General features: G+C 45.8%; 1 protein-coding gene across 1 annotated transcript; it reads left to right on the top strand.

Moving 5' to 3' along the window:
• The first annotated feature begins 821 nt into the window (after window positions 1-821).
• Window positions 822-5,752, top strand: LOC123424491 (wall-associated receptor kinase 2-like). The gene is made up of 4 exons (XM_045108110.1): window positions 822-1,639; window positions 2,257-2,528; window positions 2,830-3,021; window positions 3,950-5,752. The coding sequence occupies exons 1-4, from the start codon at window positions 972-974 to the stop codon at window positions 4,984-4,986; spliced, it is 2,169 nt and encodes a 722-aa protein (XP_044964045.1). The 5' UTR covers window positions 822-971; the 3' UTR covers window positions 4,987-5,752.
• Window positions 5,753-15,210: the final 9,458 nt, after the last annotated feature.

Genomic DNA, 15,210 nt, shown 5'->3' with positions numbered 1-15,210 from the left:
TCACACCAATTCAAAAAAATGCAAATTTCAAAATTTGTACTCCATTTCAAAAAAGATCATTGATTTAAAAAATGTCTGCTGAGTAAAAAATTCTCCATGTATTTCACAAAAAGATAAGTGGGCATCAATCGGCAAAATTTGATATGTTAGGGTATTGAGCCATATTTATTTGGTTGTGGTATAATATTTTTGCCTTCCGTTGCAACGCACGGGTATTTTTGCTAGTCAAGCTAACGCAGAGACGACTACTAGCATATATCATCGCACATACGTCATTGCACTTATGTCACCACAATTTCGAGAAGACACACACTGTGAGTCCTTAATTATTGGGTTTGTGGGTTAGCACATCCACCAACCGTTCAGTTTGCATCAAATGAAATAAGTAATTAATGATGTCGATTTGTCACGCAGTGTATGTCCATCACCATCGACGACCCAACCAAGCACTCAAAAAGAAGTAGAAAACTATGTTATCGCAACATTCCTTTGTGGAAAAAAAAGGGATACTCAAGTTCTTCAAACGACAATGTCGTCATCACAAAACAGAATCAAATTAAGTATCTTTTCTGGGTTTCTTCAGGCAAAAGTATCTTTATTTCTGGTGTTTTCAGGGGTAAGTATCATTTTTGGTGATTTGCCAACGTCACACTATCCAGGTGGGCCGTCAGGGCTACTACAGAACTTTGGTGCACCATCACCTTTGTCCATGATTACCCCTAAGAAAACTCTGTCGATGAACACCCCTAGAAAAACCTCTGTCGATGATTGGTATATTGAGCAAGATAAGCGATCAGCCAGGCGAGTGCTGTGGAATAGAATTAGTAGCTCGACGGACTGTGGAATACTATAGCTCCCAAGTCTTCCACGACATCTGCTCACTCAACTTTCATGTTAGTTTGTGTTTTCTATATATATATGGGTATAGTTATGGATATCATAGGAGGCCGTGCGTCCAAAGCAATTTAGCTATGACACCGCTACAAACCCTGCTTCTCCTACTTGTCTTCCATGCCTTGCTCGCCATCACCGCCGAGTTTGGCGTGCCCTCTCCGCCACCAGCGCCGGCGCCGGCTGAGCCAAAAACCTGCCCTGCCAAGTGCGGGGAAGTAGAGATCCCCTACCCATTCGGCATCGGCACTGGATGCTCCCTGTCAGACGACTTTGCCCTGACGTGCAACGAGACGACGAGCCCTCCGAGCCTCCTCACCGGCGAAGCCAAGGTCGCCAGCATCACGCTGGAGACGGCGCAGATGGTGGTCTACACCCACCTGACCTATAGCTGCGACTTGCCGATCAACAGCACTGCGACCAGGCACACGACCAGCAGTATGGCCCTCAATGTCGCCAAACCCTTCCTGCTCTCGCCGTCCGAGAACGTGTTCACCGCGGTCGGGTGCAGCTTGACGGCAAGGATCAACGGCCGCAGCGACATCCCCTACCTCACCGGCTGCATCACGACGTGCGCCAGGGTGAACGACACCGGGGACGACGGCACGCCCTGCAGCGGGCACGGCTGCTGCCAGGCCTCGCTAACTCCTAACCTCACCCAAGTCAGCGTGGAGTGGGAGATCAGGCGAGGCAGAAGTCCTGTGGCTGAAAACATGTGCCAGTACGCTTTCGTCGCTACCAAAGGCTGGTACGTCAACAAATTCCTTTCAAATCAACATATACAAACTAACTTGGAATTACTAAACGTCCTAGTAAGGTGTGCTTTTCATTTTCAGTGATTACCATAACCGGACTTGGAATTCCTATAAGGTCCTAGTAGGTGCTGGAATATTTCTGGAACTGAAACTTAAAACATCACTACTACTACTACTGACTATAACTTGGCAGTTACTGACAGAATATATCATATCGAAACAACCTGTAACCATATGATCTACTCCCACTGTAAACTAATATAAGAGTTTTTAGATAACTAAAATAATGATCTAAACGTTCTTATATTAATTTACAGAGGGAGTTGTTTAGAAGAAATTGTCGCAACAAACATATGGTGAAAGAAGATCCTCAAACCGATTCATGTTTGGTGCTTCATGTAAGAACATAGTCAATCTTGGTGATGTAATGCTTGCGTGCAAGAGAGGCAGGATAGTGTTGCACGGTACGTTTAAAATGCGTCGTGGCATCCTAGTCCGGTCCATCATTCACGGTAGGCAGATAATGGCATGTTTTTAGTCTAGACTTATGTACAAACGCTTCTAGTTGCAACAACCTTCACATGTACTAATTGTTTAATTTGTTGAGCAGGTATAGTTTCAGCAAAAATGACCTGATTGGGAATATGACATTCCTCACTAGATTTGGAAGCGGCCCTGTTGTTCCAGTTGTTCTTGACTGGGCAATTAGGGATGGAACATGCCCGTCAGTGCCACATGGTGGCAACAGTGAGAATGTTTCCTACGGCGCTTGTGTTAGCACTCAGAGCTATTGTGTAAATGCCAGCAATGGAACACCCGGCTATTTCTGCGATTGCTCCAAGGGATACACTGGCAACCCATACATAAAAAACGGATGCACAAGTTTGTATACTTCACTCCACTCTTTATGTTTTTTTCCCGAAGGAAATTACGTATTGTATGTGTTACTATTAATATTTTGCATTGCCCGCAAAAAGGGAAGTGATCCATAACCCATAATTGTGATGGGCGAGGATATGAAGGCATACTGTATACCATATGGGTTACTTGGGTTCTCAGAAATTTTATTGCGCTCATATATTATCTGCAAGAATAGAGAATTTATGAAAAAAATATTAATGAGTTTTGTATTTGTTTTCATATTCACTAGACCGATAATATGCACTGTTTTTTACATCTTCAGATATTAATGAGTGCGAGCTACGGAGATCTGCAAACTCGACAATTTACAAGAACATGTATCCTTGCCATGAAGGGACATGCCATGATACAGAAGGCGATTATGAGTGTAAATGCAATCTTGGACGAAAAGGTGATGGTAAAAGTGCCAAGGGTTGTGAACTCCTAGTGTCCTCGGCTGGAGTAGCAGCGATAGGTGAGTCTCTTTTTTTCAGAAGTTGAAGAGCAGACTTGAGATTGAAAATTTCAAAAATAAACACCCTGAGGTATATTTGAGTATAACGTATGGACATGCAAAATTTAGATGAGTTTATTTGTGAGCTGCACGAAAAAATTGTGCATGACGATAGTGATACATAATATGGATAGAGATGTCACCTGCTGCTAATTTTAGATTATTATACTTTGCATTGTTGCGCAGGGTAACTTTGAATTTATTTTTCATAAAATCTCATAAACATATTTCATATATGTTTGAAAACTTATTAATATATTTTTAATTACAAACAGCTCACTGGAGTTCCAAAGCTTAAAATTAAGATCCACACTCATGTAAATATGGACTATATACTTTCTCAATACTCGAGTACATGCAATTGGGCATTCTAACAACTACCATATTAACATAAAGTACTGTTTTTACAGCCCAATGAAATCATATTCCCGTTTAACAAGTAAATTATATTAATCACTAGATAATTGCCCTTGTGTTGCCGCATGTTAACATAAAGAAAACATATTTTGTTTGGTCACTCAAAAGAAGATGACAGGGAAAGGGGGATGTTGGAGGAAGGACGAGGTGGACGACAAAATATTACGTTCCTTTTAGTATGTAGGAGAGGCTACATGAGTGCTTATAGCTCAGTCGACTATTTCAGTCGGTAGCCATCGGGTCAAGATCGTTTCCTCATCTCTTCTCGTTTGGACTTTGGGTCCATGTGTTGTCAGCCACAACTTAGACATAGTTTCTTTTCTTTTGAAAAGAGGGGAACACCCTCGGCCTCTGCATCGAGTTAGACATAGTTATTTCTAGGTCATGAAATAAAGAGCAAAACCGCTACTACACATATCTCCTCATTATTGTGTAAAATTCAGAAAATATCATGACATTTGTCCGCCTACAGGAACAATCAGCGCAACCGCACTACTCGTTGTGCTACTAATATTCTTATACATGGAACGTGAGAAAAGAAAGTTGAGGGATCGGTTCAATAAGAATGGTGGACAATTACTCAAAAGTCTGAAGATAGAGATCTTCACGAAGGAGAAGCTTGACCATATCACAAATAACTACTGCTACATCATCGGCCAAGGCGCCTTCGGCAAGGTCTACAGGGGAACCACCGGCGCAGGAGATAGTTCAAGGGTCGCTGTGAAATGTTCGATCCCCATCAATGAGGACTGGAAGAAGGAGTCCTTCGCAAATGAGATCACGATCCAGTCCAATATCAGCCACCGGAACCTGGTCCAGTTGCTAGGGTGTTGCGTGGAGACGGAGGTGCCCATGCTGGTCTATGAGTATGTGTCCAGGGGGAGCCTCCACGATGTGCTCCATGGCGATGATAAGGTCCCTCTTCCTCTAGAAACACGCCTAGATATCGCCATCTACTCAGCGGTTGCCCTCGGGTACATGCACTCGGAGGCGAGCCAGAGGACAATCATCCTCCACGGAGACGTGAAGTCGGGCAACATCCTCCTGGACGAGGGATTCACACCCAAGGTGTCGGACTTCGGGACGTCGAGGCTCATGTCGATCGACAAGGACCACACAAACTGGGTGGTCGGTGACAAAAGCTACATCGACCCCGTATACATGAAGACCGGTCTCCTCACGGAGAAGAGCGATGTGTACAGCTTCGGCATCGTACTGCTGGAGCTCGTGACCCGGAAGAAGGCAAGGTATGACGGGAACCATAGCCTGCCGATGGATTATGTCAAGGCTTTCATGGGCGGGGCGGTGAGGGAGATGTTTGATCCGGAGGTGGCGTCTGGTGGGGAGGAGGACGAGGGGTGCCTCGAGGAGGTGGGCAAGATCGCGGTGCAGTGTCTCGAGGAAGACGTGGATGACAGGCCCGCCATGAGTGAAGTGGTGGAGAGACTTAAGACATGTAAATGTCGGTGGTTGGAGGGCGACAGGAAGACGAATAAGATATCTACTTAGTATTATTATTATTGTGTTTTACAGATGGCTTGTACCTTTTCTTTTTAGTAATTATACAGTAGCTACTATGCATGCTTGCGTGTACCCAGAGTTGAACTTTGTTTCGTGTATCTGTGTAGACAGGTTCTTTCTTGTAGACGTACTACAGTTTTGATCAGCTACTGTACATCGAATGTTTTGCTAATGGAAAATGTTATTTTACCAACGTTGCAAATCTTGTCTTACAGGCGAACGCCCAACAAGCCCAAGTTTTAAGGGTTTTGCTAAAACTCATTCAGATGAGAAATAGATTGGTCGCATTCACTTTTCCAACCGTCAAGGATCAAGATGCGCCGCGATTCAGGTTTGTCGACGTGGAGAGCTTCGCAGCGACCTGTGTGCGACCCATCTGGCTTTCGCTAGCGGCACATTCCTTGTTTTTTTTTTGGTCTTTGCAAGTCTGGCCCGGGAGGTTTTCTACACGGAAGCCCAGGCCCAAGTAGAATATACGAGGCACCCTGTTTTCTGTCATCGGCTACTGGTGCGGGAGATCGGCAGCGGTGGTGTTTCGAAGTAAGGAAATCAACTGATCCATAGAGGCGGCAGAGCCGTTTGTTCTTCTTTCTGTTCCTCTCTTTTCTTGTTGTTTGTACAGATTTGTCTTCTAGGGTTTCCGTAGTGGTGGTAGTTTCTAATCAGTTTAGTACAGGGGTATGCAGGGGTTAGTTCAGATATGAGAAATGATTCACATGTCTTTTTGTTGTTTTTGTGTGTGTGTGTGTTTTGTTTGACGATGCTGTGTAGAGTAGAATCCTAAATCATAATACAGTTTTTTTTAAGAATGTATGTATTCAAGGATTTTCTCAAATGTAGAGAAATTGTAATTTCTGCCCATGCCTACATTTTTCCTATCATTAGTCTGAATGTACTTGTACACTTCACATGTGGTGAGCGTGAACTAGGTGGGAGGGTCTGAAACTGTGTGCGAGGATCAACATGGGGACTGTTTTTTTTTCTTATAATATAGATTCCCTGTTGTTTTCTGAATTGAACCAAACATATAGACTAGTTTTTTTAAAGTTTTTCATTCAAAATAAAATTACTAGGGGGAGGTCCAACCTGTTTTTTGCACCTTTTATATTTGCAATTTTCCTTTTCAACTTGTGCTAGTTAAGAGTCACTACAAGGAGGTATAAAGGAACCACAAAACCCCGCCCGGGGGAGGGGGTGTTGTTTTCTCTACGACTTTTTTGCACTAGCGAAATACTTTCTCTTTTTCTACTCTTTTTTTGGTAGTAGTTGCGTAACCTAACCAACACGATTGCAACTACATCTCATTACATTAGATATGTGATAGTTAACAACAATTGGGCTCGAGCGGATGGTTGTCGGCGCCGGTGGATTCCTAGTTTTTAGTCTTTTTTGTCGTAACATTTTTCCCAAATCGCCCAAACCCAATTTTGCAACCACCCCACCCCGATTTTTGCAACAGCAACTCAATATACCCAAGCGCATTTTCCCCCAAACATATAATGTGATCGGAACCAAAGGTGGGGGGGGGGGGTCATTCGTGCCGATGAAGACTTTCTTGTTACGTTATGTTTTGTAGTACTTAAAACCACCTCAACTAATCACACCCAACCGCAACTACAAGATGTACAGTGCGACCGCAGCCCTAGGGGTGGTTGGGGTGGGGAAGGTAGTTGGGGCAGCAAAGCACTTCCTTCCTTTTTTAAGTTTTCCTTTTTTTTGTAGTAGTTGCAAGCGTCCTGACCCGGCCGCAACTACAACCAATCACACCCAACCGCAACTACAAGACGTACGGTGCAACTGTAATCGGAGGTGGGGGAGGGCTTTCTTTCTTTTTTAGGCTTTCCTTTCTTGTAGTAGTTGCAACCGACCCGGCACGACTGCAACTGCAACCCATCACACCCAACCGCAACTGCAAGACGTACGGGGCGACCGCAACCGGGGACAGTGGAGGGATTCCTTTCTTTTTAGGTTTTCCTTTTTTGTAGTAGTTGCAACCGCCTCGACCCAGCCGCAACTGCAACACGTACGGCGTGACCGCGACCGGGGATGATGTACCTAGAGCTTCCTTTTATTTTTTTAGGTTTTCCTTTTTTTTGTAGTATTTGCAACCGCCCCGACCCGGCCGCAACTACAACCTATCACACCCAACCGCAACTTCAAGAAGTATGATGCGACCGCAACTGGGGGTTGGCGAGCGCTTCCTTGCCTTTTAGTTTTTTCATTTTTTGTAGTAGTAGTTGCAGCTGCCCCGACCCGGTCGCAGCTGCAACCCATCACACCCAACTGCAAATGCAAGATGTATGATGCGACCGCAACTGAGGATGATGTAGGGCTTCCTTTTTTTCTCTTTTTTTGTAGTACTTGCAACCGCCGTGACCTGGCCACAACTGCAACCCATCACACCCAACCGCAACTGCAAGACGTACGGTGCGACTGCAACCGGGGATGCTGGAGGGCTTTCTTTATTTTTAGGTTTTCCTTTTTTTGTAGTAGTTGCAACTGTCCCGATCCGACGGCAACTGCAACCATCACACCCAACTGCAACTGCAAGACGTACTATGCGACCGCAACCGGGGATGATGTAGGGCTTCCTTTTATTTTTATTTGTAGTTTTTTGAAAAAATCTTTTCTATTTTGCGTCTTTTTTTAACACATATTGTTTTGTTCTATTTGTTGACATCACATAAAAAATACCGAAGAAGATAGTTCAACCAATGAACCTGTGTCCAGAAGGGGCCATGGACCTTTGTATAGGTGCATGAGTTGTCATGCAGGTTCTATATCATACTGATTGTGATGGACGGATGGTTTTCAATAAAGAATGAGGTGTTTTTTAGCCTAGAACCACGTGATTGTGGATGATGCTCTTGTCTTTAACTTCAAGAATGGTTTTTTGTATCACGTTTTATTTGTTAAATATATATTTTAAAGAGGGTCACAAACCAAAAGCCCACAACACAAAAAAAGTACAACCCAAACAAAGACAACCCACAACTGACATACAAAAGGAAACAACCAATTGGGCTTCTTATCTGTTTTCTATGGGAGACAGAAAGAGACCTGCTTCGATCTGGCAGGGGATCGAGCTGGGCAACAATGACCCACTTCATCTAACACGTCATCCGATTGAGACCATTTTATATTTCATTCGAATGAGTTCCAGGCGATCCCAAGTTTTAAACTGTCCTGATTAAACTGACCAGTACACGGGAAACGTCCAAGTTTTAGTCCAAATTCCGGAGGGGCCAGAGCCGGCCCATAACCGCATATGTTCCGGAGGGGCCCATGTTTTATCAGCCCCTTCCAAGTTTTAGGGAGGGGCCCTTAACCGCATATGTGTAAGTATACTTCTGCTGCTATATGGACTGATAAGATGTATCTGATTGGAAGAGAAAAAAATATCTGATCGGGACTTCGGAAGAGGAGAAGGCATCGATCCATCCCTGCATGTTCGTTCGTCGCCTTGCCTCGGCCTCCTGCCTGCATCGATGCGCTTGCGCATGCGCGGTTGCACCTCCGGCACTCCGGCAGGCACGTCCTACCCTGACGGAGAAAGAGGAGAACTGGTATATATGTATCTGCAGTTTGTATATACTTTCTGTAGTGGAGATCAGGCCTGGTGGAGAACTGGAGATCGTCCAACACTGCAGCACGTGATCAGGCCAGGTGATTAACAAATAACAACGCCCTGATCCCTGCGCCCATTCGCTCAAGGTAATTTAAATACCGCAGGTTTGCGTATATATTTGCCTAGTGTCCTAGTCCTTTTAGATCAGTTGATCCTAGGCCCTGATTGATCTGACTACATTGTTGTCGATGAACTCATAAGAACTTGGTTCTTATTTGAGATAATAAAACTAGCAGAGAATATTATTTGTTATATTTCGTTACTCTTTTATTTCTTTTGTCGTGATATGACATAACTTAAGCGCTTATGAATTATTTATAAACGTCTCTATAGATTTAAATTTTAATATTTTACGTTTGTATATCTATAAATGCGTACATATTTATTTAATTTTCTAAGGGCATATTTTTAAACATCGTCCTAGGGCCCCGAAAAATATAGAGCCGGCCCCGACAAGACAAAAATGTGTCATGATATTCTATCTGTGTTCTAATATATCATTTGACATCCACCAAAAAAGAGAATCTTTGCATGAAGATTGTCACGTAGTGATCGATGTGAGGCGAAATACTTTGAGGCAGCGGCAGCAGATGGCCACGACATAGCTCTGTCAAATCTTTGAGGACTTGAAGGACATGCACGGAGCCAAGGAAGGTCAAGCTTAGTGTGGGCAATAACTCAACGATTGCGTTGTCCAAGAAACCTATCCACCATGATCAGAGCAAACACATTAACATCAGAATTCATTTTCAATGACGGAAATGTTATCGAACTTGTTCGGTAGGACAAACAACTGGTGACATTCTAACGGGGTGTGCAGATTCTAGCTAGGTGCAATCACTGTGAAGAAAAGTGCCTTTGATTGGTAGGTGATTTTCAAAGTAAATCTATATATGCACGTGGATCAACCATGTCAGTATTTCCTTTTTAAAAATCGGTATTTCTGTTTTCCGCGAGAATCACAGAGCATGCATTATTTAGGCCATGGATTGGACCCTTAGGAAGAGGAAGCGTGTAACAGGGTATCTAATAGCTATCTTATCCAATTTTAATGTGTATTTGCGTTGGCAGGTTTGAGTGTCTGATTCAAGGCTGAACAGAATCATCAAAGAAACTGAGGGTCCTCTGTTTCTTCCCATTTTTGGCGGGAACTGCATAATTCCTCCTCAACATAGGGATGCTTTCTCCATCTTCGGCTATGTATCAACCGCTCCCCCGTCGTGTTAAACTGAATATACTCCCATATTTCACAATTAATTTTATTCTTGGCTTCCCTAGGTCTGTGACAGGAGCATGGATGTGGGGATGAAGACTACAATGGTATGTTTGGTGGTAGTGCTAGAATGCCTCAATTCTATAGTGGCTATCTGCGACGCCATGGTTTGCACTTGAGATCTCACTCATATGTGGGCATGAACAGAAGCACTGAAACAAGGCATGTGAATTGTTATGAGAAATTTTTTGGAAAAGGAGGAAACGAGCCTCCGGCCTCTGCATCAATCGATGCATGCAGCCATCTTATTAAAATGAGTTCAAAACAAAGTCTTAGGTCCACAAAGCTCTGAAGCTCGAACTTTCTCTTTTTCTTGTTATAAGAAATGGCAGTCTGATAGTTTAACTTAGGGAGAGTGTAGAAATGTATAGCGGAGAAAACAGTTAAGAAATGTTTACTTGAGCAATGTCATCTTTACAGCCAAAAAATTTGTTCACTGGATTTGTTAATTTACAATCGCTGATCTCAAACTTTTTTTTTTTTGCAAATGTTCAATCTGCGAGGGCACACATGCATTATGTCCAGCAGATGAGATGTGTTCACAGTGCTCAATCAAGAATCATGAACACCGTTTCTTCGTATAGAAATGCAAATAGTGAAGTTTGTCTGAGCAATGTCGTCTTTACACCAAAATGATTTGTTTCATTGGGTTTGCTAATTTGCAGTTGCTGATCTCAACCTTCACATGCCGTGGACATGTGCAATCTGCGAGGCACAGATGCATTTTCCCCTGAAGATGGGATACGTACACAATGCTCAGTGAAGAATCATGTACGCCATTTTCTTGTGTGTGGGTAGTTTCGTCTTTCATTGGCACGGCTGGACACTGGAAACCTGAGCCGAAAATAAATGCAATACCTAATAGTCTGATTGTCTTGTCGCTTTGATCCAGTGATGAATCTTGTAACAAAATCAAGGGTAGGCTCAAAGTTAATGATTGTGAAAAAAAGTTACTAACTCTCAATTCTTTTGTGCAAGCAAGGTTAAAATTTGCTACTCGCTACTCCCTTCGTTCCTAAATATAAGATCTTTTAGAGATTGTACTATAAACTACATACATATATACATAGACATATTTTAGAGTATAGATTCACTCATTTTGCTTCGTATGTAGTCTTCTAGTGAAATACCTAAAAGGTCTTATATTTTGGAACGGAGGGAGTAGAATACTGCTCGGAACATGTACTATTAACTACTAAAATTTTCTTTTGCATCGCTGGAGGGCAGGCTCAAGCCTATATTAAAGCCTACCCAGTTCATTCGCCACTGCTTTGATCTATACAGTGGGTCATTTCGTGGCTTGAATTGGACTAGGCTAGTTGCCTTTCGTTGTAATCGTGGTGGATGTGTGTGGTCTGTCGCACGGATGTTGTATCGGTTGTATCGTCCGTCTTGACTCTTCCTATATGTTATTGATGTACCTCTTCATGTGTATACTTGTAAGCAAAATAGTTCAGAACACATCCTGGTTTAGTTTATGAAAAAATAATTTAGTTCACTTTCAGATTTGTGCGGAGAGTACGGAGTATTTTCAAATAAATACTACTCCCTCCGTTCATAAATATAAGATGATCTGAATATTTAAATATGAACTACATACAAACCGAATAAGAAACACATATTGACAAACACACTAAAACATGTTTATATCATCTAGCGGGATCCCCTCCCCGGCGCCAAGAGGGGTCATCGGAGTTCCGCCGCCCCGCCTCCAGGGATCTGAGGCGTCTAGCGGGGCTCCCTCCCCGGCGCCTACAGGGGTCATCGGAGTTCCGCCGCCCCGCCTCCAGGGATCTGTGGAGTCTAGCGGGGCTCCCTCCCCGGCGCCTAGAGAGATCTCCCCTCCAGCGCTGACTGCAGGGGGTGGGGTGGACCGCGGCTCTGTCGGTGGCAAGTTTGGGGTGGACCGCTACTCTGCTGGCGGTGATTATGGTCAGTTTTGTGGTGCGTCTCTGAAAGCGGATCCTCATCGAAGGTGGGATGTCCTATTTCGGGATTCGGCCACGAATTCGCAGGATGACAGGCCAGGGTATATGCTTCTTCACCTACAATCGATGTGGGCTACCATTCGAGATGAAGAAGGTGACATTCTGGCGGGGAGATATCTCCAAAAGGATGAATTCCCCAAGGCGGGACAGATCCTGCTCATAGATGGTTATCGTTTGCAAGTGCTGGAGCAGTCAGGGACCCAGAATAAGGCTCCGGTAAGTGCTACCCCTAGTCGTTTCGGTGGTAGGTTTTTGGTTCTTGCTGATCAGGAAGAAGAGACGGATGAGGAGCTGGGTGAAGAGGACGTGCTGGGGGAGGTGTCCCAGTGCATTCCGATCACGGTGGAGCCGCTGTCCCCGTGTACTCCTTCTCTGAACACGGCGATGATGCAGGAGCGCAAGGTCCGACGAGATCCTATCCTTGCGAGGAAAAAGATGGAGGCGTCTTCTCGGAAACCATGGAGTGGACCGATTCCTAAGGTAAACCGCCGGCCTATCTCTCTTCTTGATTTTTTCAAACCAGAATGGATCAAAGGATCAACGAACAAATCGACGGCGCCTTCCGTTCTTCAGCCGGCAAGGTCGCCAGTGATTACGGTGGGCACGAGTAATTCCAGCGAGTTGGTTTCGGTGTCCTTGCGGGGATCCAGGGACAATTTTTTGAACGCTGCGATCACGGCCGTTGGGCATGAGGCGATAGCGAGCTCGGTGGGCTTTCCTAAGACTAAGACTGGGTATAAGGCCCAGGATCTGTTAAGGGCACAGCCGCAATCCGACCTGGACTGCAGAACTCTTGGGTATATGGCCCAGGAAAAGCTAGTACGTTTTGTTGGTTCGTCGCCTGTGGTTGAGTCTGGAGTCGGTCTAGCGTTGCTTCCTATATCGACACGAGCGAGGCCACAGAAACCTAGGGTTTCTCCTAATCGCGGCTTCCCAAGGCTAGGCGCGGGGAGGGCGGTCAGGGTATCACCTCCTTCTGCTGAGGCGTTGCTAGCTATGGCAGGGCGCGGCTATAAGCAGCCGGCTAATGGCCGACCGCCAGGGCAGGTCTCGGGCCAGGGGAACCCCCCTGTCGCTAAGAGCTCGACACCTTCGCAGGCGGGGTCCTCCCACGCTGCTGCACATGCTGGTAAGTCCACCAGTGGTGCATCCGGGCAGACTAAGGAGTCCACCCAGGCGAATCGCTATCATCGTGGACGTGGGGGTGATGAACATGGTAACGGATATGATGACGGCCACTTTCGTGGGGGTTCATCCTCGAGTGGCGGTCGAGGGTTTCATTGGCAAAACAGTGGTGTTAATGCTCCTCCAGGTCAGTTTGTTCCGGGGCCTTCCGGACCTGCGTATCCGAAGAGAGGTGGCTTTAGAAAAAATTGGATTGGTAGAGGAGGCGGGAGGAAGCCTAGACCTCCTGTCCCTACCCCCGACCAGCCTGCGGAGCTTAATGATAATGTCGTCGTGTCTACGGCGGAAACAACTAAGGAGACAGCTGCTCCGCCTCCGGCTGATCAGACTTTGGCAAGTGCCAAGGGAGACGGTGTCGAGAGGCCTTCCAAGTGGGCTCGCAAGAAAGAGAAAATGACGTGTTTCCGGTGTAGTGAGACTGGGCATTTTGTCTCTGAGTGTAAGGCTGAGCTGTGCGTATATTGCTTGAAACCTACACATGGGGCTGATAAGTGTCCGCTTACGATTGGGCCTATGCCAGTCATGACTATCTATGGTGTTTCTAGCCAAGATTTGATGTTCTTTGAGTCACCAGCAGCTAAGGCTAATGTTCATGCTCCTGAGGTTGGACTCACGGGCACAGTGACGGTGACTCGGGGAGTGTTGACTTTGGAGCAAATAGTGCAGCAACTTAAGGAGTTGGTCTCCTCTACCTTCAGATGGGAACCTGTTTTGATAGCTGATAATGTTTTCAAGGTCGTTTTCCCTACCAAAGAGGATCTAGCTAGATTGCTGAAGTTCGGGATGTGTAGGGTTGCTAGCACGAGTATTGTCCTTGAGTTCGATGCCTGGAAGTGTGAAGAGCCCAACGGGAGGCCTTTACCCCAGATTTGGGTGCACTTTTCAGGAGCTCCTTCTAGAGCAACTAATGATTTTCATGTTGCATGGAGTTTGGGATCGCTCATTGGTAAAACTGAGGAGGTGGACATGGTCTATACTAGGGCCAAAGGAGTTGCGCGGCTATTGGTTAGTGTTCTTGATATTGAGCTTGTTCCAGATGAGGTCATTTGGACCTTTGAGGGGTTGCGGTATACTCTTCAGCTGGAAATCGAAAGTCCTACGTTGTTTGATGGTCCAGATACAGATAAAGATACTCCAATGGCTGATGGTGATGATGCGAGTGGCTCCAAAGATAATGCGGAGGGGCCCAAACATACAGGTCTAACCGACTCTCCTAATCAGATTACTAATTCGCAACAAAATCAGTCAAATCATACCTCAGGCAATGGCCCAAACAGGGTCGCGGCGTTGCACCAGGATTTGCGTTTTGGCTCTTTTGAACCCGCGTCCGCGCCGGCAAAGTGTCGCTCTCGGTCGGGGTGCAATAAGAGTGCAGCCCAGCTTACGATGCCGCGATTTTTGGGAAAGCACCCTCGGTGTATCAAAGAAAATATGCAGTCTTCATCGATGCTGCAACCTCTTTCTCTGGGGGAGTTTCTGGCCGGAGCAAGGGCAGCAAATGTTTCAGCTGCTGTACCATCAGAGGTTCAGCTAGATTCCGATATTTGTTTCGGAGGAGCACCAGCGGCTGCACTGGGACCTTGCGAACTTACTGACTCGGCCGAGCAGATTTCCTGTTTGCAGGGGGGTGCTGGCGAGGCCCGGATGATGTGCATGCAGGATGCAGCAGTTACTCAGGACGACAGTGCTTACGCTCGGGCTGAACTTACTGCGCCAGATATCGCAAGTGTGCCTGTTTCAGCGATTGCTGTGGATGCCTGCGGTGGCGCGCCAGACTTTGCCGCTGATGCCCATCTGGGATGTACATCTCGGGCTGTTCTGCCAGATGACGCTCGGGTACAGCAAGGCGCCTCCACTGGCGCGGCCATGATAGTCACCCAGGAGGCTGCTACAGTTGAGGGTGATCGCGGTGTTCTCTTGTCTGCCCCGGTGGAGGTCGAGGCAGCAAATGTCGGAGGGAGAGCCAGCGAAGGAGTTTTTCCACATGACAATTCAGAGGTGGTTGCCGTTATGGATGATCCAGCTGGTTTGGTCATGGCGGGTACGGAATCATCTAATGCTGTTGCACCAGAGTTTGGACTTATCTCGGTTGATGATGTCATAGCATTTGGAGGTCTGCCCAATCCGATTGGTCCGGA

Source organism: Hordeum vulgare, chromosome 2H (assembly GCF_904849725.1).
Source record: "Hordeum vulgare subsp. vulgare chromosome 2H, MorexV3_pseudomolecules_assembly, whole genome shotgun sequence".
NCBI lineage: Eukaryota > Viridiplantae > Streptophyta > Magnoliopsida > Poales > Poaceae > Hordeum > Hordeum vulgare.
This window is presented reverse-complemented; position numbering and strand designations above follow the sequence as displayed.

Excerpts from the sequence above, each read along its gene's own strand:
- LOC123424491 (XM_045108110.1), top strand. The coding sequence starts at position 972 with ATGACACCGCTACAAACCCTGCTTCTCCTACTTGTCTTCCATGCCTTG. Across the intron at positions 1,640-2,256 it reads TTCGTCGCTACCAAAGGCTG|GTATAGTTTCAGCAAAAATG; the intron begins GTACGTCAACAA and ends TTTGTTGAGCAG. Across the intron at positions 2,529-2,829 it reads CATAAAAAACGGATGCACAA|ATATTAATGAGTGCGAGCTA; the intron begins GTTTGTATACTT and ends TTACATCTTCAG.